Here is a 24,298-nt window from a genome sequence, read left to right as displayed (position 1 = left end):
CTCCTTTGTAACAAAGAATAAAATTTAATACTCTTTGACTTTATTATAGTGTATCTCCTTCTTCGCTAATCCTATTTGTATTTTTTAATCTCTATTTTCGTTTATCTCTTTTTGTTAGTTTATTCCATTTCAATTCTCAGAGTCTGTTGTTGTCTTCATTTATCTTTAGTTGTTGTTTGTTTGTATGGATAACTGATAAGTGGATATAACAGAGAGTTCCTTTTTTATCTGGTTAAATTAGGCAAATTAAAATCAACAAGTCGTTGTAGTATAGTGATAAGTATTCCCGCCTGTCACGTGGCAACGTTGCTTTTTATTTTTTTCAACCAAAATTTATTCTTGTACAAAAAAAAAAATAGACAAATTAAACAAAAGAGAGTTTCTGAAACTAAATAGAAATACTGGTATCTTGTTTTATTTTTTAGGAGAAAACTTGTATCTTCATGAGTAATGCTAATAACTTTGACCAAAAAAATTATCTTCATGCATGTAATGTAATCAAATATTTATGCTTTGTACTATTCATGATTTGTATGATAAAATTAAAACAGTATACAATTATTTTGAATTTATAATTTATAAATTTTATTATAAATTAATTTCGGAAATTCTTTTTATATATTTTCTTGTCTTATTTAGTACCTATCTACCAAAGGCCACTATAGGATATAAGAATGATGCCCTCTTAAAAAATGGTTAAAATTTCAATCCTTCAAATTTTCACCAAATTTTTGCGGAATATATCAAAGTTACTAAGCAACTATCTAACAGTTTGCATTCCGACCAAATTATATTGGTAGTAGTACAAATACAAGGCTATACAGAAAATCAAATCCAGGAAGGATTACAAAAATCAAATAAATAAAAAGGTTCCCAATACAACAAAGTAATCAGAAAACACCTGGAACGTGTCATGGAATATAATATCCTACTGCTAGTGATTTATTCTCATTCAGCACAAGCTCATCAATGCATTTGATCGGGTGCTTTTTCCACAAATAAGAACGGAAAAATCACGTTTGGCTTGACCAACAGATTACTGGAGTTACTCATATTGATTTCCCTTGTTCCATACCTCGCCAATCAAATAGCATAACAACACGAGAGATAGAGCACATGAAAGATCCTTACAAACTTTACAGAATAAAGTGGCTCCTTTGTGCACCCTATAACCACAAAAAGTACAGATTCAAATTCATTATATAAGCTACTCAATAATAGGCATCGGCCTCCGGCCTGAATTAATAAACGGAAATACAAAAACAACATGATTCTTAGCATGAAATGAAAGAAACAATGTGGACACTGGACATGTAATTCCAGAGTAAATTCTATTGCTACAAATATTATCACAACTTTTTGCAAAAGCATAATAGAAGTTGCATATATAGGACTAGGCATTAGATTTTCATCAGAAACCCAGGGTATAGCAAAATTTGTTTCCTCTTTTTCCACTTTGCTTTCTCCGCCGCAAGCAAGAAGAAAGCTAGTCGACTTCAGATTCCATATTTACACTCACAAAGTAGAACATTTAGCATCCTACCATTCTATATTTACGGTGACAACAAACAGCTTCAGTCTATGAAAGGATAGTATGATGAAATCAGAACTGAATTACATAGGAATGTAAGAACAGTACTTGCTTCTGTCAGGAATAATCTCATTAGCCCAAAGTTAAAATCTGAAAAAATTACTGTCCCCAGTTCAGTTACAACTCCAACTGTCTCTATTCTCTCTCATATATACACTCTCTCTATTGTTAGCTTTCTGTCTCTACCTACATATTTCCCTTCTACGGAAATTAAGTTCTAGCAGTCTAGGATTAAGGGTAATGAAGGACGCGAATCCTCCTAAAAGAGCCAAAGCAGGGGAACTTAATAATGTCATTCAAAAAATAAAATAAAAATAGAGGATCTTAATAATCATATCAGTTGGAGGATAATCTGCTAAAAGTTACGCATGAAATATAATCCCCGGCAACAGAACCACTGAAATCTACAAGCATTTTATGAAGTTTGATTATTTTACCTTGAAAACGATATACTAAGATTTATGTATTGGAAGGCTGATTTTGACTCAGCTCAGCACTCAGCATATGATGAAGAAGAGCGTCAACCCTCTGGCTTCGTGATTTTGTGCTACAGAAAACCAATATTGTCAATAAGACCACCATTAATATGCCTCCAACTAATAGCTAAATGGTTTTTAGATATGGTATTAGAGCACGATGTGTAGTTAGAAGTTCAATCATTACCATCTCATTCCTCATAATTAAATTAAATTTCAGCAAGTAGTTTTTTTTTGACAAAAATTTCAGCAAGTAGTTATACTGTTATACGTACCCAAGAGTTCGTCGCCGCGGATATCTATCTCCTGCAACTTCCTATATTGAGATGAAAAATAGAAAGTGCGATTTAGAGCTGTTAGAGAGCTATATATAAAATAATGTAAATTAACAATCAATTATATATGTACCATGCACTAATGGTATTAAGATCAATAAAAAACAGATCACGCAGAAATTGAAAAATTACTTCTACATTCAATAAGATTTTGTACAATATTAAATACAAACCTTGTCATTTCCATCAGAATTTTCTGATGACTCAAGCTCTATTTCAGCAAAGAATGCCTCCAAGACAAAAGCAATAATCTGAAATAAGGAAAGGCCACAATGATGATGTGTTAAGACAGTGCAATTTAAGCATGGTATAGAAAACCAAGATATTTCATTCCCTTTGATTGATAAAATTGTTAAACATGATTACTTATAACTGTAAACTACTTAAATAAATAAATTTAGAATTTGTAATTAGTTTAATCAAAAAGAATTAGTATGTGTGAATGTGCATGTGAGAAACATAGTTAACTTCCCAATGTTCACATTCCCCAGATGCAGTTTGTATTCAGCATTATGTAATTAGATGGTATTAAATAATGGAAAGTTAAATCATACCAAATTCAAAAGCAGCAAAACGGTAATTAAGTAGAAGCTAATGAAGTACACATAGGACCAAGAAGTTCCAGTTAAATCCCTGTAGCTCTGAAATATAAAACCACAATACTCATACGTTAAGTGCATATTAAAATCATAGTATGACAATAACATAAATAGAGTTAGGGTCAAAATAATAAAACAATACATAGGAATGACTATCTGAAATGAATAAGCCCTATATTCTTGCATTACACACATGCAGCAAGGAATTTATACATATTTAAGATGTTTTATTATTAATTTCAATAACAATGCTTCACTACTAACCTAACAAAATTAAGGCTTAATTCTTATTATTATTATGGCATGTTAAATGAACTTGGATCTCACTCCCAAGAGTTTGCTCAGATGATGAGAGTGTGCATTCACATATAAGCACTGTATAATCTGAAAAACTTAGAAATGTTAAATGGGCTTGATACAAAAAGTTTGCTCAGATGCAATTTCAATATCCAACCTCACACATAGAGTTGATCTAGGTCCAATTCCTACAGTTCATACAAAATTCATCACAGATACCATGTTAAATGGGCTTGGACTGTTGAATTTGTGGGATTTTAGATAAAAGAAAGAGAGAAAATAATAAGAACCTGTAATATTATTGATTGAGAATAATATGATATTATCTTGTTTAATTTTCAACAAAATACTATTGGAACCAGAATAAGAAGAATCTAACTGCCAGACAATTGTTCAAGGAAAAACAAAACAGATAGCACAAAATAGTAGCGGCAAGCCTGCAACATTTATACTTCTCATTTTTCATTGCATTATCATGAAACAAAATATGACATTGGAAGTGACAAGGATTAAAGGCAGCATATATACCTCCATCAATTCTTCCCAGACCTCTGAGACTAGCAAATTGAATAGTGTCACCATACCATTTGGATAATCATTGAAATTAAAAAGTAAATAGCTAATTTTTGTTAAGAAAAATACCCCAAGAACAACAATTACCCTAGCAATTATTCAATTTGAAGCAATAAATAGGCCAGTATTGAAATTCAAACTTGGTTGTTGATCCAACCCCACCTTTGCCCCCTAGAAAAAATGTTAAGGCCTAAGGAAGAGATGTAGTTATTACAGGATCTCACCGATCACTACAGGTTTAAAAATAGATATATAGTTTTAAAGATGAACAAAGGATACTCATTAGCAGCGAGGTCTGTGGCTTCCAAATCTGGGTTTCCAGCATTAACTAATCCACCAAAAATCTACAAAGACAAATGTAAAGTTTGTTCATTGATTGTAGAAAGAACAAGAAAAGAGAATACAATCATTGCAATTGAAAACATAAAATGAATCCTTAATTTAACTTATAAATCTATGCCGAAAATGATCGTGACTCGAGCATTTCACTTACCTGGACACCAAGTGAGCAATAAATACACAATATGCAAAATATGGTCCCGAGGTATGGCATCAAACTTGGTATAAGAGTTAAGAAAGTTGCCACGAAACTTCGAAATCGCTGGACATACATTAGGAGCCTTATCAATCTCAACATTCTTGCAAGAAGGAGGTAACGAATCCTGCAAAGGGGGCAAGAAAAACAATGTCTGATTGCATCTTCAAAGCAATGCTCAAGAACAAATTGTATTCTTTGCACCAATTTCCATCTTCAAATGAATAAACTATATTCCAAGGATGGTAGAAAAGGTATAGTTTAATTTTAAATTCCAATTTGAAAAGGACAATTATCTCCTGTTTTGATGAAAATGAAATTTGAGAATAACTAGGCTTTTGTCTTTTCAGGAGATCACAACAACAATTGTTAAGGGTCCTACATTGGATGAGGTAAGGCGTGAACATGGGTTTATAAGTAGAGGCAGTCCTCCCCTTACGAGCCGGTTTTCTAAGGTTGAGTTAGGCTCAATCCAAATTCTAATAATAACTATTATTTATGTAGGACATGAGTCATGGATTGAATCAATAATGAGAATCCTAATATAAAAATCCCTTTCTTCCATGTGTGATGTTATATAGGTCCCGTTTGTTACAAATTAAAAGAAGCAAGTAAATTTGTGATTCAATAATTTAGAGTTTTTAATTCAAAAGAACAGAAGTTATTGTGTTTGTTTACTTAAATGAAAATCACTTTTTGAAAAAAGCCATCTATCTAAAATAATTTTTAAGAGACGCTAGTCAAAACAGCTTCATATTGTAAGCAGTTTTTAAATATTTTTTCTTGTTCAAATTATCATTTTTTTAAAAGCTGTAACAAACAGATGAAAATCAAGATACAACAAGTCATTCTATATGTACAGTATAAATAGAGAAGCTGCATCAAGCCTCAATTTTTGGAAATACATGATTATGAATCCATGGATGATCTCTATGAAAATTAGTCAATAACCCAATATAATCATATAACAATTCAATAGCACAACAGAAATTAAAATAGACCACTAATGTGATTAAGGGGGTGTTTGGTGAAATGAATCCGAAAATAAGGAACATTAAGTATACATTTCAACCAGTAATTTGGAATTATGAAACAAAAAATAGAAATTTGGAAGACATCAACATTCGAATTAAAAGTTCATACCATTCTCCATTTGTGAAAAATGGCAGAGCATCATCAGGTGAAGCAAAATCTATAGTTTCTCCAATGGCTGCAAAATATAGAATTATCACTCAGCAAGATAACATAACCTTAGAAACTGGGGTTTCCCATATAATACAAACTCAGGGCCTAAAAAAAGTGAACGAATGCATTATGAACCTACAACGGAAGATTCTAGACACTAATGAATATTAATAATATATAGGAACCTAAAGTTTATTAAATGAAAGAAAAATTAATTGAATTCTCCTAATACATGATACACCAATTCTGCAGATCATTGAGAGGCTGTAAATCTCCATGCCCAAAGGTTCCAAAACTCCTCTCTTCACTCATGAATGAATGATCTCAGTCATCTTTCCCTCCTATTGTTTACATCCTCTTATTATTATTCCCATCTCTATACTAACTAACCAACAAACTAACTGACTAACATGGGGTCTACTGTAGACTGTCTACAAACAAAATATTTCATGACAAAAGCCAAAAACTGCATGCATTCAACCAGATGATGTTTAAGGAATCTAAATATGACATATCTGAAATTAGTTACCAATTGTCACTGTGATCACAAAATCAAAGCGATTTTGACCAATCCGCCAATAGTTTTCGAATCCATAAGAGTAAACCTTAAGTATCATTTCTATTACATATATCCACCCTGTAAAACAACAAGGAAGAATCAACTTGAGACAATAAGATTGTATAATTATAACATTTTCTTGATTATACAATAAAACAAAATGTACCAAAGCAAAATAACAACTATCAAATTATTCAGCAGTATTGTGGGGTTTCACTGACAAATCAACAATAGTAGAGGGGAATGCACATACAATTGAGTTACAGAACTTAACTGCTCAGTTCAAGCTATCGAAAAAAAAGAAAGTAAATACATTGTTTGGATGTCCTTACCGAAAGTGAACTCAACCACTTGCCATGCCTTTTGAGCAGAATTTTCTTCTACGTCAAGCTGCAATTATGAATTAATAAAAAATTATCAACATGTGGATATGCAAATGCCTTTAAATATAAAAATCACCAACATCATACACATGAAAGGAGATCATATGTTACTAAACTGATAGTATCCTAAGGTTATAGACAGAGTCAAGGAGATCATATGCTCTTCTTTATACATTCACAAGAAAGTAAACTGCTTGTGCATGTTGATGATAATATATCATTATAACAGAATAATATTAAGTGGAAAAGCTACTACTACTACTTAAGTCGAAACTGGTTGCTGAATTTGAAATGAAGGATCTTGGTAGACTTGGATTTTTCCGGGATTGAGGTTGCTTACTTGAAAAAGCATATTTTCATTTGTCAAAGGATATATGAACTAAACCTTATTAAGGAGACAAACAAATTTGGATGTAAGCCAAACAGGTAATCCCACATAGCAGAATTAAAGAAGAGTGATGAAAAGGAAAGACCAAAGGTTGATATAAGACCTAGTATTAAAGATTGGTCGGGAAATCATATACTTGACATATACCAGATTGGATCTAGTTTATGCAGTAAGTATTTTAAGTCAGTTCATGTACAATCAAAGGGCAAGATACTTGTAGATAAATTCTCCAACAATTCAAAACCACCCCAGGGAGAGGACTGTTATTTAAAAAGGGTGGAAATTAGATTATGAAAGCTTATATTTATGTAGACTATTAGGATCAACGACTGACAGAAAGTTGATTCCAGGTTATTACATTTTTTTTGGTGGAAACCACGTTACATGGAGAATCAAGAAAGAGGGTGTAGTTGCTCAATCAAATGCTGAGGCCGAGTTTCAAGCTATGACACATGATGTCTGTGTGCTGTTATAGATGCAAATCTTATTGAATGATTTCAGGATAGAGTATGAAGGTCCTACGAAATTGTTGTGACAAAAAATCAACTATTAGTATTGCTCAATAACCCACTTGGGGTTGGTCGAGTGGTGTTGGCTTGGGCCCTTGGAGTATGCTCCTCTCAAGGTCTCAGGTTCGATTCCCACTGGTGCCAATTTCGGTGGGCTAAGTCCGTACAGAGCAAAAAAAACTCTGGCTTTAAATGGGGCCCCCGCAAGTGGGCGGTGGGATTGGTCCCCTTGGATTAGTCGGTCCTAAGGCCGGATACCAAGTTTTCAAAAAAAAAAAAAAAAAAGTATTGCTCATAATCCAATTGAACATGATAGGACAGACGTTTTATTTATCTTATCTCTGAGTAGCTGAGTCTGGTGTTTTATAGCATATTAGGATATATGCATATTTGTAATTTGTCTTTTATCCAAGATAGTATATAATGCTGTCATATGAAACATAAGTTAAATGCTCAACAATATTTGTGAAGCCTGGTAGGTTGGTAAGTGTTGATAAGTGTTTTGGTGAAGCTGTATTCTTAAATATTCGACAACTAATCCTGAGGAAAATTAAATCTGTTAGTTAAAATGTGGATAGCCTGAATATTATGGGCCTAACATCTCTAATCCCAAAATCCACATATAAATTCACAATATTCCCATGAACATTAGAGCTGGAGAAGGTAGGGTCCCTATAACCATCAGTAGAACAATCATCCATTTGAACTGTGCTTATACTTAAACCAATGCATAAAGCATTCATAAACATCATACTCCTAAATGATTAAATAGCACCTACTGACTACAAATATATTGACAAACACAAGTATATCTAAAATACGTGTAAAAAAAAATATGGTCATATCATATCAGATGAGACTATGGTTTGCAGTTAAAATGAGTTAAGAAATGCTTTAATAGTGCAAAAAAATTGTGAATTTATATGTTCACTTGAATAACATGCCATACCGTTGTCTCAATAATTACAGCAACCAGATTCAATATGAGAACAAAGGTCACTATGTATCCAAACATGGTGCTCTTTACGAATGCTTTCAATCTCTTTGAGGTGGATGAATGGTAGAATCCTAAATAGTCAAAGTAAGAATTCTGCAACCAAATCAGACATTAGTGAAGATGCTATAATCTTTACCTTCATACTTACATTACATACAAATGAATTTCCATATATTTTAGATTCAGAGTACTTAAACTTACCACATCCTCCTTCTGGAATCTTAAAGCAATGGCATTGCAAATATCAGCAAATTCATCCTTGTTAATCTGAAAGTAAAAATATGTTGAGTTACATTAAAACACATTTATGAGTGTGTGTGTGTGTGTGTGTGTGTGTGTGTGTGTGTCAGCATGTACATAAAAGATAACAAGAACAGTAGAGAACAAATACTACCTTTACATCATGAGTGTCATCCAGCTCATCAAATATCAACTCAAATTCTTCCTTGGAGATTTTTGGCAAAGTCCTAAAGAATATACAATTTATGCTTTAACATTCACAATGTAGTAGAAATATCGTGGAAAATATATGAAGTTAGAAGCCAAGAGAAAGATCAAAAGATAATTATCATGTCATAAAATATGTAGTGCCAATCCCCCTAAAACTATTTGATTTGTCATTGTGGAAACCCTCCATGCATGTACTTTCAAAAATCGAGAGAAAAAATGTGGAGCCTATATAAGGGTGGAGAGAGGATTCTCTCAAGTGACATTATGGTCCATTTATTTTTTCAGCCATTAATTTGGGAGGAGAGAGAGAAGGAAAAAAAGGAAAAAGGTGGATATTGATACACTTGAGAAACATGAGGGAAACAAATTTGAGACAATCCATTCTCATGAGGGTGAGCCACGCAAATGTTAAAGGATTCATGCCAAACATGTATTCCCATCTAAAAATTTATAAATTTCATAAATGCCAAAAGTATCTATGCTTTGAAAATTGATACGAAAGCACAATGATAATGAAGATATGAAATAATACCTGTACTTGTTCACCTCCTCAAACAGCCTAATGCATTGATCTTTCTTGAGATATCCATCATTCTGAAAGCATAAAACAGAAGCTCCAACAGATTTACAATTGTAGGCATAAATAAGATACCTATCTCTTCTTTATTGTAGTGATGATTGTAACAATAATCTTTAGCATTATTCCTAGACAGATGTGCTATATTAAAAATAGAAGAGTGCTAAGATTTGCTGTTTTTAGTGCTTTGTTCAAGCTTGTATTGAAGCTGTTATAAATCTTTTCTGGTTATAATTGTTATAATTGGTCTAGAAATAGAGATTCTGAAGTAATACTACAATGAGTTTCCCAAAATTTTTACATGGGATCAGAAGATTTATTCGTGGAGTTTCTGGTCCTTGCACAGCCGTCGTTTCTGTACTATTATTCTCCCTTTGAGCAGCCTTATTTGCAGCACAAATAAATCATCTGATAGCAGCCTTCATTGCAGCATAGTGCACAGTTCCATCACTGCTTATAACAGCCTTCATAGCTGTTGCATCTGACTGGCACTACCTACCACTGTCAGAATTTCCCAGCAGCATTCAGAAACTTTCCGGTGAGGTGAGGTGACTCTTCCTGCCACTGTTAGAAATTTTCCGACGATAGTCGGGACTTTTCCTGCAGCTTTTCCCGGCCACATAAGAACTTTTCCAGCAACTTTTCAAAAAATAAAGTTGAACAAATTTTGACTGGTGTTGATCAACATGGACTGCCACTGTACAGGCTTAGTTTTATAGGGTTGGTTTCTTTGTTTGATATTTCATTTTGGCAACTAGAGAACCCTAATTGGAGTTATTGTCTGAGAGGTGAACAGTATGCTAAATACATGGAAAACCATACTTACATTTGTGTCTAGGAGATTAAAAGCTTTCTCCAACATAGCTCTTCTCATACGATCCATCTCAGAAACTTGTTTTACAAGCTACAACAAAAGAATATATAAGCACTGTAAGAATTTGTTTTGTTATCCGTCATATAGATTATAGATACACAATCAAAGTTTCAACTGTATCATCAGATCAATATAATGAAAAGTAGTGGCACTGAAAAATTTACCTCACTCTTGAAACTATCGTAAACAACGGCAAGGATCAAGTTTGTAACAAAGTAGACTCCAATCAGCACAAATAGAATGAAAAACAGGATAGACCAACGCGAAGACCTTAAAAGCCAGAAAATGATGAGCCATTGACAACTGCAGGTATCTCAAATTGAAAGGAAAAAAATCATCCAGCCAAGCGGATCAAACTTAAAGTTAAAACCCTTACTTGTATGCAGGAACCCAAACATCTGGATTATTGGCCGTGTTAAATAAAAGAAACATCTGATATAACGTTGCACTATAGGAAGTGAATACTGTTTTCCCCTGTATTGTATCTTCAAAAATCACATAAGCTATCCAACTTGCAAAAACAAGAAACAGAAGCCCCAAAGCCTGCAATTCATGAGAATTAGATGGAAGCTACGTCTAGTAAGAGAGTGTTGATTAAAAAAAATTGAATTAATACAAATGTAGCATTCAAAGAAACCCAATGGATTGTGAATATTGAAAATGTTGCAAACAGGAACAGCAGAGAGCAAAGCAAATGAGCAACAGTCTGAAAGTGAACTAACCAAGATATTTAAGTATGTGTCAAGCATTCCAGTCACGATGATGACAGTTTCTCGTAGCTCCCTGACATCAAATTCAGATGCAGAGTTAGAATGTCATGAAAATGGTTATTGATAAAACTGGACCGGAAATGTGATAAATAGAAAGCTTTTATTGCAGAAATGGCCTTGATTAGATACAGAAACAGAGGCCAAGAATTATACAGTGAAACTCATATTTTTATCTGTATTCTTGCAGCGTACTCTTTTGTAGGGGTCTTCAAATGCAAACAGATTAAAAAAATCCAAAAACCCCGCACACAACCGAATATTATTGGATGTGTTTGGATTTCCTTTTGTGAAAACCGCTCGGATCGGTGAGAATTTTGGATTCATTTTAGAAAATCGAACCAAACCATACCATATAGATACATTTTGTTTTTTTTGTTACTATTATATATTGCATTAATCTATTATTTGCTGGTTTTTAATTTTTTTTAATAGTTTAATTGAATGTTATTTGTTACTATTGCATATGTTCCAAACATAATCAATCATTGTCATGTTATCCCATAATGTTAATTTTTAGTATATTAGAGGTTATATTTTGCATCAAACATGTTACTTTACTGGGTCTTTATAATATTAATAAAACTTTAAAGTTGTAATTTGGATATCCAAAAACCGGTGCAAATTAAACTGCATTAAATCGGATTGGATCAAATCAAATTTTTTATGAGTCATTCAAACCGAACCAAACCACATGTGACTTTATGATCGGATGGTTTTGTTTGCCTCAAAACCGATCCAAACCGGACCACGAACACCCCTACTATTTAGTCCCAGCATAATCTTATATGGATTCTAAATCAAGCAAAGTTGGAAACACCTCATGACAGCCACTTTTAAAAGTGACCAAGAAATGTTTACAGTACAGGATTCCCACCATGGAAGTCATGATATAGCTCATCTAATCAACTACTACTAACTTTTGAAACAGTTGTCAAGTGTTTGAGTCTTTCTAACTATCTGATCATTGTTGGGTCAAGTATCTAATATTTACACATGATTTTTCTTTTGACTGAATAATGAATACAATACACATTGTTAGAAATACGGTATGATAATCCTGGATATCTTCGAAGAATCGTGTTCGTTCACTTTCCGAACAAAGTATTTCGACCCTATTCTTGTCTGGGTTCACGAAATCTTTGCGGGGATAATTCTCGAAGAGCAATCTGTTTCTGACAATAGAGAACAGATCAGAATGTAGAGAGGAAGTATTTTTCGTTCTTTAAAACCGAGGCCAAATGACTCCTTATATAGGAGACCAATAACAGAAAACGAACAGGCACACCTTTTCGGAAAAAACGGTCATGTCTGTTGGGAAAGGGTACGACTATTCAAACGGTCATGTCTGTTGGAAAGGGTACGACTATTCAAACGGTCATGTCTGTTGGGAAAGGGTACGACTATTCATGTCCCTTGAACCCCGGCAGTGCGGTGCCCCGCACCCCGCCAGGGGCTACGCCCCTTGGAACCCCGTTTCAATTATTCGTATTCAATTACACGTTTGGCTTGACGAGCGTGCACTCCGCACTACCCTGACTCGTTTCAAACTTAACGCATAATTGCATTGGCCTATAGTAAATCACATTACTACCAAAATACATTGTTGATACTAAAATCACCAACAAACTCCCCCCATTTTAGTATAATCCTTGATTTACTTACAGATATAACGATCAAACAGATGCATAAACGAAAATGTCTTGCGATTGAATTTTCATCTTAGTACAAATACACATTCCAAATACTCGAAAATCGGGGTGTCACAATGATTGAACCCGTCAATCCATTTGAATATCTGAAGATATAGTACACATATGTTTCTTACAATACTCTACTATTCATACTTGACACTTTACAAGCCATGTGTCCTTATCCATTAATAAGCATATAGGAAGCCAAGTCCAAGCTTCTTGAAGCGGCAAAACTTCATGCTTACATAGGTGATCCTTTTTAATCTTGCACCTGCATTTGCAATTTTTCAAAAGAACCATTAAAAAGATATACTTTAACCTAACCATCACTTGCAGGTCTGAGCACATACCTTGGGAAGATTAACACAATTGCTCCAATCTTTAATTATGATCTTTCCACATTGAATTCTGCTTCTAACGTTGTATTAGAAGGGAATTGGGTATATCATAGCTAATAGATTTAAATGGACTTTAATCTCATCCCAATTACCGACTTTTTCACTAAGTCTCTAGCTAACCCCTTCGTCAAGTGGTCAGCTAAGTTTTGTTGCGACCGAACAAACTCAATAGATAGATATCACCCCATTCATGATTAATTCCTTAATCATACTATGTCTAATACCCAAATGTCTAGACTTTCCATTGTATATTTGACTATATGCTTTAGCCAGTGTGGCACTGCTATCACAACGAATAGAAATTGGTGATATCGGTTTAGGCCATATTGGAATCTCATATACCAAGTTCCTTAGCCATTCTGCTTCTTTACCAGCAGCAGCTAATGCTACAAACTCAGATTCCATTGTGGAACTAGTTATACATGTTTGCTTCTTGGAAGCCCATGAGATGGCACCTCCCCCAAGCAAGAACACCCATCCACTTGTAGAGGATGAATCTTCAACATTATTTATCCAACTAGCATCCGAATAACCCTCTAATACCGAAGAAAATCCCATATATGACAATCCATAATTCATAGTACCCTTCAAGTACTTAAATACCCTAGTTATCGCATGCCAATGATGTCTACTAGGATTACTAGTAAATCTGCTCAACTTTCCAACCGCATAAGCAATATCTGGTCTAGTGCTAATCATAGCATACATCAAGGAGCCTATAGCTCTTGAGTATTCGAGTTGACCCACAGGTTTACCTGTATTTGGCATAAGCTTTTCTCCCGGATCCATGGGAGTACTTACTGGAGAACAATTTTCATAATTGAACTTCTTGAGTATTTTCTCAATGTAATGAGATTGTGTAATTACAATCCCCTTATTCTCCCGTTTAATCTTAATACCAAGAATAACGTCCGCTTCTCCCATATCTTTCATGGAGAACTTTGATGACAAGAAATTCTTTATTTTATCAACTTGATTTTGGTCGGTGCCAAAAATCAACATGTCATCAACATATAGACAAATGAAAACTCCTTTACCGGATGTATCAAATTTGCTATATACACATTTGTTAGCTTGGTTTAGAATGAAACCATTAGACAAAACAACCTCATCAAACTTTTGATGCCACTGCTTCGGAGCTTGTTTCAGCCCATACAACGACTTAACTAGCTTACACACTTTATGCTCATTACCAGGCATTACAAATCCTTCAGGTTGCTTCATATACACTTCTTCTTCCAAATCACCATTCAGAAATGCTGTTTTGACATCCATTTGATGAATTACTAGATTATGAATAGCCGCCAAGGCAATCAACAATCTAATAGTAGTGATACGAGCAACTAGAGCATAGGTATCGAAGTAATCAATCCCTTCTTTTTGTCTAAAGCCTTGGATAACCAATCTAGCTTTAAACTTGTCAATTGTACCATCGACTTTCATCTTCCTTTTGAAGATCCATTTGCAACCCAATGGTTTGCAACCAGGTGGTAAATCAGATAATACCCAAGTATTATTTTCCATGATAGAACCAATCTCTTCATCAATTGCTTCTTTCCAAAACACAGAATCTCGAGATTTCACAACTTCATCATACGTTCATGGATCCTCTTCTATACTATAACAATAATAGTATTGTGTATCTATCTGGTCCTTTGATCCCTCAACTAAATATAGTTGAAAATCAAAACCATAAGATTTAGCTTTTCTAGCTCTTTTGCTTTTACGAGGTTTGAATGTCTCACTTGCTACTTCATTTGAATGATCATCCTTTAGAGATTCATCTAACTTTGGTATAAGGTCATTTGGTCTAGGTGTAGAAGAGAAACAATTCTCATCAAATATCGCATCTCTCGATTCTATAATTGTGTTAATAGAGATCGAGTCATTAGGTTCTATAACATAAAACCTATAAGCCTTGGAATGCTCAGCATATCCAACAAAGATGCAAGCTACACCCTTTTCACCCAAAGTTTTCCTTTTAGGATCCGGGAGTCTAACCACGGCCCTGCAACCCCAAACACGTAGAAAGTTTAAGTTGGGTCGTTTCTTATACCAAAGTTCATATGGGGTAGTCTTATTCCTTTTATTAGGAACCTTATTTAACAAATAACAAGCCGTTAACATGGCTTCTCCCCAAAACCCTTCACTTAAACCAGAGTAAGATAACATGGCATTCACCATTTCTTTAAGAGCTCTATTTTTCCTTTCAGCCACACCATTTTGTTGAGGTGTATAAGGTGTCGTAGTCTCATGAATGATTCCAACGGATTGGAAAAATACAGGATCATAATATTCACCACCTCTATCCGTACGTAATGTTTTAATCATCACATTCTGTTGCAGTTCAACTTCAGTTTTATAAATTCTGAATTTATCTAAAGCTTCGTCCTTAGCATGCAATAAATAAACATAGCAGAATCTAGATGCATCATCTATGAAAGTGATAAGATACTTTTTATGCCCTAGTGATGGAGTAGCATGCAAATCACATAAATCACTATGTATCAATTCAAGTATAACAGATTTTCTTGTTATATTTTTAAAAGGTTGCCTAGTGATCTTTGTTAACATGCAAGTTTTACACTTTTCATTATTTTCACTAAAAACAGGAATTAAATCGTCTTTAGACATTTCATGCATTCTTTTATAATTTACATGTCCTAAACGAGCATGCGATAACGAAAAATTGATAACATTCGAAGAAGACATAAATATCGAACCAGAATCTTTAGGAACTCCATTCAAATTCATCATAAACATTCCATTATTATAATATCCAAATCCTACAAACACACCAGACTTCGATAAAACATATTTATCGGATTCACACACTTGCTTGTATCCAAGCTTATTCAATACAGGACCAGAAATTAAATTCTTACGTAACTTAGGAACATACAATACATTAAACAAAGTTATAGTCTTTCCAGAACTGAAATTGCCCTTTTTGTTATTGAAAGCACGCTTCTTTCCTTTGTTTTTGTTGTTATCGTTCTTACCACCCTCTTCGATCATATTAACCGAGGGTCCAGCAATTTCTTTGCCTTTTCCTTTGTTATCCTCATGCGCTCGTAGAGATTCCTCTATGCGCAAGTGACTTCCAAGTTGGATTAAAGACAGTTCGTCTTTTCCATGTTTCAGATTGTGTTTGAAATCCTTCCATGAAGGAGGCAACTTATCTATGATGCTTGAGACAAATATTGTTTCATCCATCTTCAATCCATGTTGTGTGAACTGTCCAAGGATTCAGAGGAGTTCATTGAATTGTTCCATGACAGACCTCGATTCAACCATTTTGTAATTGTTGAAATCGGTCACCAGGAACTTTTTACTGGATGAGTCCTCTGCCATGTACTTGGCTTCGAGACAATCCCACAATTCCTTTGCAGATTCCACATTTTGGTAAATATCAAATAAGGGATCAGACATACCGTTAAGAATGTGCCCTCTGCATATGTAATCGTCGTTCTCCCACTTTGATCGGCGTCTCAGATTTTCAACCGTGTCATCCTCCCCAATTTCAGGAATCGGTGTAGACAGGACGTGCACCACCTTCAACGTTGTCAACATGAAATGCATCTTCTTCTGCCAACGCCTGAAGTCTTGTCCTTGAAACTTGTCCAATTTTCCGAAACTTTTAATCATCTCCTTGACGGTGTTTCCTCCTCCAGCCATGATTATCAGAAAAAATACTTTGTTCGTTTGTTAGAAATACGGTATGATAATCCTGGATATCTTCGAAGAATCGTGTTCGTTCACTTTCCGAACAAAGTATTTCGACCCTATTCTTGTCTGGGTTCACGAAATCTTTGCGGGGATAATTCTCGAAGAGCAATCTGTTTCTGACAATAGAGAACAGATCAGAATGTAGAGAGGAAGTATTTTTCGTTCTTTAAAACCGAGGCCAAATGACTCCTTATATAGGAGACCAATAACAGAAAACGAACAGGCACACCTTTTCGGAAAAAACGGTCATGTCTGTTGGGAAAGGGTACGACTATTCAAACGGTCATGTCTGTTGGAAAGGGTACGACTATTCAAACGGTCATGTCTGTTGGGAAAGGGTACGACTATTCATGTCCCTTGAACCCCGGCAGTGCGCTGCCCCGCACCCCGTCAGGGGCTACGCCCCTTGGAACCCCGTTTCAATTATTCGTATTCAATTACACGTTTGGCTTGACGAGCGTGCACTCCGCACTACCCTGACTCGTTTCAAACTTAACGCATAATTGCATTGGCCTATAGTAAATCACATTACTACCAAAATACATTGTTGATACTAAAATCACCAACACACATCACAAATCAAGACATGCGAACTGTGAACGTAAGTAAACAAACAAGTCATAAATTCATTAAGATAAAGAGCCAAATTAACGTAAAGCTAAATCTGCCACATCACATGGAATGGAAGCCTTTAACCAAAATTATTATGACGCGCTTCAATATCCTATTAGAAACCTGGTATTTTATTAGATAGAATAGGGATAATTTTTATTGATAGGGTGTCAAAAGAGCAATAAACATCTACTTGATACTTTGTGACCGCCTAAGTTAATTGATAATTTCCTATTATTAGACTTTCACAGTCACTATAGATAGCCCAAGTTAATTGATTAGATCCAAAAGTTCAGGGATCTCGGCACTGTTTCTCTTGTATATATATTTGTAGTTTTGACAATTCCTTGAAAATATTCAGATTCAATTCAAGTTCTCTAACTATCACAACTTGACCCTTCCCAAAAACAACTAATTTGATGATTAACTTGCAGGGGTCAGGTACTAACATGTCCGAGGTGATTGATAGACCAAGGGACATTAAATATTATTAATAACAGTTTCTGACACCCAATACCAATGAGGTGGACGTATATTATCAACATACAATACGCTATATGAAACATATGTTGCATTCTATCCAATGGTGTCTCTATCCCATTCAATCATTCACTATTCCCCCTGTGCAAATAATAACTAAAACTCCAAAATTTGAAGCAGTACGAAAATGATTGTAAAACTTTCAGGTACAGGTCTAAAACGATAATCTGCAACAGTATATTCACTCCAAAGTAAAATGAAAAACGGAGATGAGGCAATGAGTCAATTAATACCTAATATTTAGAACGAAAAGAACAACCCTGATATAAGGTGCAATTCTGAAAGGTAGAAAATTAAAAGCCACTGGGGATATATACAGAGCATAAGCCAGCATATCAACAAGGATAACTAACAAACAGAAGGCCTGAAAATACCAATAAATTTTTATTAGTAGTCTGAAACATATATGAAAAGAACCAATTTACTTATTACACCTCAAAAAGAAGAAGAAAAAAAGTCCACCATTCTATTCCGTGAACTGGATAATAAGCAAGTACTTAGAGTTGAATTTGAAATTATGAGATTCAGAATTCTATTCTTGTGCTTTAAGGGACCCAGGTCAGAATCCCATGGCTGCTAACAGGTGTAACTAAATGCACCTAATTATATGATTTTAGGAAGAGAGTGATATTTGTTAAATAGCTATTTAAAGAGATAGAGCTTCTGAGCTAGATGATATATGATTCCAGGGGGGTAGAGCTATTTGATAGATGGAGCTATCCCTTTGGAACAAACCACTCATAAGAGGAGAAGGGAATCAATGAGATGTAGCCCCCTGATGAGATGATATCATGTAACTTATGACTTGAGATGAGAAGGCAATAAGTCAGACAGAGTGACCCTTAGGAGGAGAGCACAATCAGTGAGCTATCTTAGATTTTGGTTCTCTCGTATGACCCATGTTGTACTTTTATGCACATACTTTATCAAAGAGTAATAGGATTAATTGCATTTATTACCTACCCTAGCATGTTTGCTACTGAGTTTGAAAGATTAGTCATCCATGAAGGTTGTGTTACCCTTACTAGTCCATGGTACTTCAAGTCTTTCAGAATACTACGCTATAGGCGTGGGTGGGTTGGGTATTGACCAACAGTACCTTCCAGATTTTCTGTTCTTTGTTGAAAATTTTGTCCTAAAAAAATATGCTCTTGTGACAAGTAGATTTGCAGAACTAATAAAGCGCTGTTTCCAATTACTAAATTATATTCATTAGTAGTATCTTAGCAAACATACCTTCAATAAATTAATAGGACTTTTCCAAAATATAGGGGGCCCTTCGTACGATAGCGGCCAGAAAGTATGAATGCTTAGCAAAACAAGAATTATTCCCTGTATTACACAAAAGGTCCGGTAAGACAAAATACTACACAAATAGTTGAGAAATGAATATAAGGACAACAATCCCACAGATCAAATCAAACAAAGTCCATATACCATACGGAATCCCATTTGGGTATGGTATAACAAGATAATGTTTTTAAATAAAAGAAGAAAATCTCATTAGAAAACAAGATAAAATGTATATCTGATGAGAGGATAAGAAATCGTCTTTAAGAGCGAAGAGAGAAAAAAAGGACACAAGCCAAATATGATAAAATGTGAAAAAAAAATTGCTAGTCATTAATAAAAATTTTATTGAGATGATAACTACAGTCAAAACTTCGAAGGAAAAGAAAAGACACTCCCAGTGGAACTGCATAAATGCCAAAAAAGAAACATCAAAGTAACCAAGTGTTGTAGTTTATCCAATGCATGCAGGGGAAGGATAATTTGGAGAACATTTACATATCTTTACAAAACACTTTCTTAACAAATTCACACACCCAAATCGTCCAAAATGACACATTCAGATTTAGTAAATAAGATAATGATACAGACAGGCACTGTTAGCTGTTTCACTAAAATTTCAAAACATAGGTGAATAGCAAACATAATTTAACATGGAAATGACAAATATATTGCCAAACGTAATCACCATTTTCAAAATGACAAGTAAAAGGTTTGTCAATAATTTCCACATTAAAAGATAGATAATGTATGAGACTCTGAACTCTTACCTCATAAATAATACATTCTGCAGCAGTTAGATATGGCAACTGTCCCAAAAAGAAATACTCTCTATCGTTGCAAGAATGTGTGGTCTTTTCACACCATAGAGGTTTCTGTAACATATACAGTACACTGTGAAATATCTTCTTTCTATTCTATATTCATTTTGGTTAGCCTAAAGGTCTCAAACAATTTAATCACTTAAAGTTTAAGAGAAGCTTACTACAAACCTCCAAGAAATTCAGGACTATCAGAGCAAAATAACAAAGAGACCAGAGGAGATCTAATTTCGTGAACATAAAATAATATCTGGAATAACTTTGAAAGCTTGATGATTCCAGAAGCTGCTCAGGTATACCAACACCATCTTCAGCCTGTGTAATGCATTTCCAACCAGAATGACAAGTCATTAACTGACCTGAAAGAAAGTATGTACATACATACATATCTGTGTACTACGTGGAAGCTAGGAGAATATATATGTCAAATACTCTGGATAATTATTTCGTCATAAAACATGGTTAGCCTAAGAAGCATTGGGTTTTTAAAAAAATACTACTCTGTCCCAAAATATAAGGGAAAATTGGTCAAAGAAAGTTGATGTATTTGGTTAAAAATTTGGACTAGATACATCAACTTTGGTTGACCAATTTTCCCTTATATTTTGGGACGGAGGGAGTACTTTATCTACTTTTTCCTAGGTACACACTCAAAAGGACACCAAAATAAGAATTTTTTTTATGGGAAAACAACAAAAGCAGAACTAGAAATCATTAGTAGCAATTTTAATGGTACTGGTAAATGGTGATGCAATTATTTTTTAATGGTACCAAAATAGGAGTAAAAAGGAAGGAATTAACTGAATTGCATAACTGAATATGGTTGTATTGTAATTTGTAACTATCAGTAGCTGTTATTTCTTAATAATTGTAACTATCAGTAGCTGTTATTTAACTGTATGCCTAATACAAATTGTTAAAAAATTTCCATTTCATCATATCAACTTACAACTAAGAATAAATTGAAATAGCTTTCCTTTTTAATCTATTTAATTGCAGTTGTCAACAACAGAACTAAAAAATTATTCACCAAACGAAACCAAACTTCCGTATTACTCTCACTTTCCACTATTCTATCCATTTCTGCATCTCCTCTTCTATTTTGCATTGTCAAAACGAAAATTTCTTTCCATTTTTACATTTCTCGCTTTACAAAATAACTATAATAAAAGAATCACTTACCCTGTAATTCTGAGTTTTAACATTTGTCTAAGTGCATGCTTGGAAGAGCAGTCCGAATGTAAAAGGTAACATGTTATTTGTTTACTGGTTACCATAATTGATTTTGTCTTAAACCTCGGTTTGATTAGCATTATTAAAAAATGGGTCTTGCTAACGAGTGCCCCCTGGGGCACTCTTTAAGCATTCAATTTAAAGAAACTTTTTATTCAAAAAATTAAACACTACAATTTCCAATGCGTTGACGTTAAGCATTCCCATAAAAATTCTATCAAAAACTTACTATTTAAGGTCTTAAAGAGTGTCCCGGGGGCACTCGTTAGCCTTTGCCTTAAAAAATTTATACAAATTGCAAGCTTATTCAAAATCACTCTTAATTCTTGTCAAATGATCACTCATATACACTTAATTCAGTGGCGACCAAAATTGATTCCAGATAAAAGTGAGTTGAATGTTAAGTGATTTATATTTCAATACACTCATTTTAAAAAGTGCAACGAACAATAACTTTGAGGCTAGAAATCAATTGTAGATGCAAAAACTTCAAATTCTATAACTTCAAATTAGAATCCACTCTAGAGATAGAATCAATTCTACTCAAGATGTTACAGGATTTAAGTAGTATTACTATTAGCTTATTAGTTGATTTTAAATAATAGTTTTACTTTATGTCATTTTACCCTTTTAGCTTTTATGGTGTTGTATTTAAGAATCTTTTGTGCTTCATTTGAGAATCAATCAATATTCAACAAATTATCTTCTTCTCTAAAAAAACTCTCTCATTCAATACTATGCATACTATGTTTGCATAATCTTTCTTAATTGTACCGGATTCTATTCTAAATCCTTGGAATCTCTACTCTTGAGGATTGGATTTTTCGGTTTGTCCCTAGAATCCATTTTCCCATTATACAAGAACATTCAAACATGTCGAAATCAATTCTACTCGAGAACATTCAAACATGTTAAAATCAATTCTAAATTTCTCTAGTCAATTTTGACTCCTCCAAAAGTGAAACCAAACATCCACCAAAAATGCGATTCAAATTAAAAAATAGAATTAGCACCTATGAAGCACGAACACAGACACTAACACGTCGACACCGATAATAATATGAAAAAAATGACACAATTCAATTGGCGATTCTATTTAAACCTTCTATAACAAGTTTGTAGCAAGATTCTGAAGTTGGATCTAATTCCTAAAGTAGAGTAGAATGACAAGATCTATATATAGAATCTCAACAATGCATGATTCAAAACTATCTAAAGCTCAATTATGAAACCGAATAGAAACTTAAGTTCGTTGAATTAACTTCCGAAAAAGGAAAAGAGAGTGAATTGAACGAACCAGATCGATGAGTGCAGCGGCTTTCTCGTAGTTAGAACCGTAGGTAATAGCATCTGTGCGATGAACTCTCCCTCCTCGCGAACGGTTTCTTATGCCACTGCTTTCGCCTCCTAACAAAGGCTCCATCGTAGTGAGAATGAAAAAGCGATGAATGAGACTAGTGAATCATTATTGAGTTGAAGGTGTTATAGAATCACGCTTCGCACATGGAGAGAGAATGAGTGGGAACAAATTAAGTATGTGATGAAATGAAAATGACTCTGACATAACATAAATGAGAATATGGCTCAACGAAATAACGACCGTAACATAAAATCAACTTTTATGGTTTGAGTATTAATTAATTTGGGTAATGATGTGACTAGTTGCTTCTTCTTGATCCAAAATAGTAATACGTGCCATAATCGAAATGGATATGCCGAGATGGTACAATTCAAAGTCAAAAACTGGACCCCAACCCTATGTTCACACCGTCGGTAAAAAGCAACACCACTCTGTTTTGTTTGAACATGGGATGTGAGTATATTCTATGAGTATAAATAACCATAACTATAATAACTGTAACTAATATAATTTATGAGTATAACCATAACTAATAGTAACTACACTAATACTATATATTTACAAAAAAATAAAATCTATAATACTACTATATGGTTTATTATGATTATGTAACTAACTAGTAAGGTTTAACTCAAAGTAACGCCGCTGATATTGTTAGACCGTACATCTTTATTAGATTTTAAACTCAGATTTCATAGTTGTGTGTGAGTTTTAGATTGTACACTTTAATTTGGGCTTGAACTTAAATCTCGCAGTTATGTGCACGAGTTTACTGCTTTTTCTTAGCTAACGATAAGGATCGAACACATTTTTATAATAACATTTTCATCTTATTACTTCAATCAAACAAATTGAAAAGATATGCACTTTTTTTTTGTTCATGAGTTACAGTGATTAAATTCATCACTACTTGTTTAAGAGCAACAAATATCTTACCACTTAAATCAATACATTGTTGATTCGTTAATTTCTCTGATAACAAACAATATATCGGCTTTATTATATTTCTCATTTGTCTTTGATTCTAAAACTCTTTCAATCCTTCCGTCAAAACAAATAATCTTTCACCAGTTTCATTTTCTTTCTTACTATTAAGAAGTCACATATCGGTTGCGAGATGGTCTGAATATGTGTAAGTAGAGGCAATCATCACCATACAATCCGGTTTTGTAGGGTTGAGTTAGGCCAAATACTCAATTTTAAACTTACAATCAAACATATTCGGTATAAGTGTAAGTGGTGTATATGCATATGATCATGGGCGGATTTTGTTGAAAAAAAAAATGGTATTTTAGGGGTTAGTTTAGGGCAAAACTGAAATATTTTGTTGAAAACTAAAAAAATTCAATGCAAAACTGAAATTTTTGTTTAAAACTGAAATTTTACCCAAAATTTATACTCCCTCCGTCCCGAAATATTAGGGAAAATGGGTCAACAAAAATTGATGTACTTAGCACAAATTTTTAACCAAATATATTAATTTTTGTTGACCCATTTTCCCTTATATTTCGAGACGGAGGGAGTAA

The 24,298-nt window shown here is 34.0% G+C and overlaps 1 protein-coding gene across 1 annotated transcript; it reads right to left on the bottom strand.

Annotated features, from left to right (window-relative positions):
- Nucleotides 1–749: 749 nt before the first annotated feature.
- LOC123899714 (two pore calcium channel protein 1-like) lies at nucleotides 750–23,256 on the bottom strand. Its single transcript, XM_045950926.1, has 24 exons — nucleotides 22,710–23,256; nucleotides 20,351–20,494; nucleotides 20,129–20,233; nucleotides 19,305–19,400; nucleotides 18,302–18,432; nucleotides 11,051–11,111; nucleotides 10,705–10,871; nucleotides 10,493–10,598; nucleotides 10,281–10,358; nucleotides 9,410–9,471; nucleotides 8,822–8,894; nucleotides 8,629–8,694; nucleotides 8,380–8,520; nucleotides 6,483–6,540; nucleotides 6,121–6,228; nucleotides 5,550–5,616; nucleotides 4,365–4,533; nucleotides 4,151–4,215; nucleotides 3,827–3,917; nucleotides 2,957–3,043; nucleotides 2,576–2,653; nucleotides 2,343–2,383; nucleotides 2,029–2,138; nucleotides 750–1,166 (listed from the first exon to the last, which is right to left on the bottom strand). The coding sequence occupies exons 1-23, from the start codon at nucleotides 22,833–22,835 to the stop codon at nucleotides 2,051–2,053; spliced, it is 2,208 nt and encodes a 735-aa protein (XP_045806882.1). The 5' UTR covers nucleotides 22,836–23,256; the 3' UTR covers nucleotides 750–1,166; nucleotides 2,029–2,050.
- Nucleotides 23,257–24,298: the final 1,042 nt, after the last annotated feature.

The sequence above is a fragment of the Trifolium pratense genome, linkage group LG7 (assembly GCF_020283565.1).
Source record: "Trifolium pratense cultivar HEN17-A07 linkage group LG7, ARS_RC_1.1, whole genome shotgun sequence".
Taxonomy (NCBI): Eukaryota; Viridiplantae; Streptophyta; class Magnoliopsida; order Fabales; family Fabaceae; genus Trifolium; species Trifolium pratense.
Note: the sequence above shows the minus strand (reverse complement) of the source record. Positions and strands in the feature narration are given on the sequence as shown.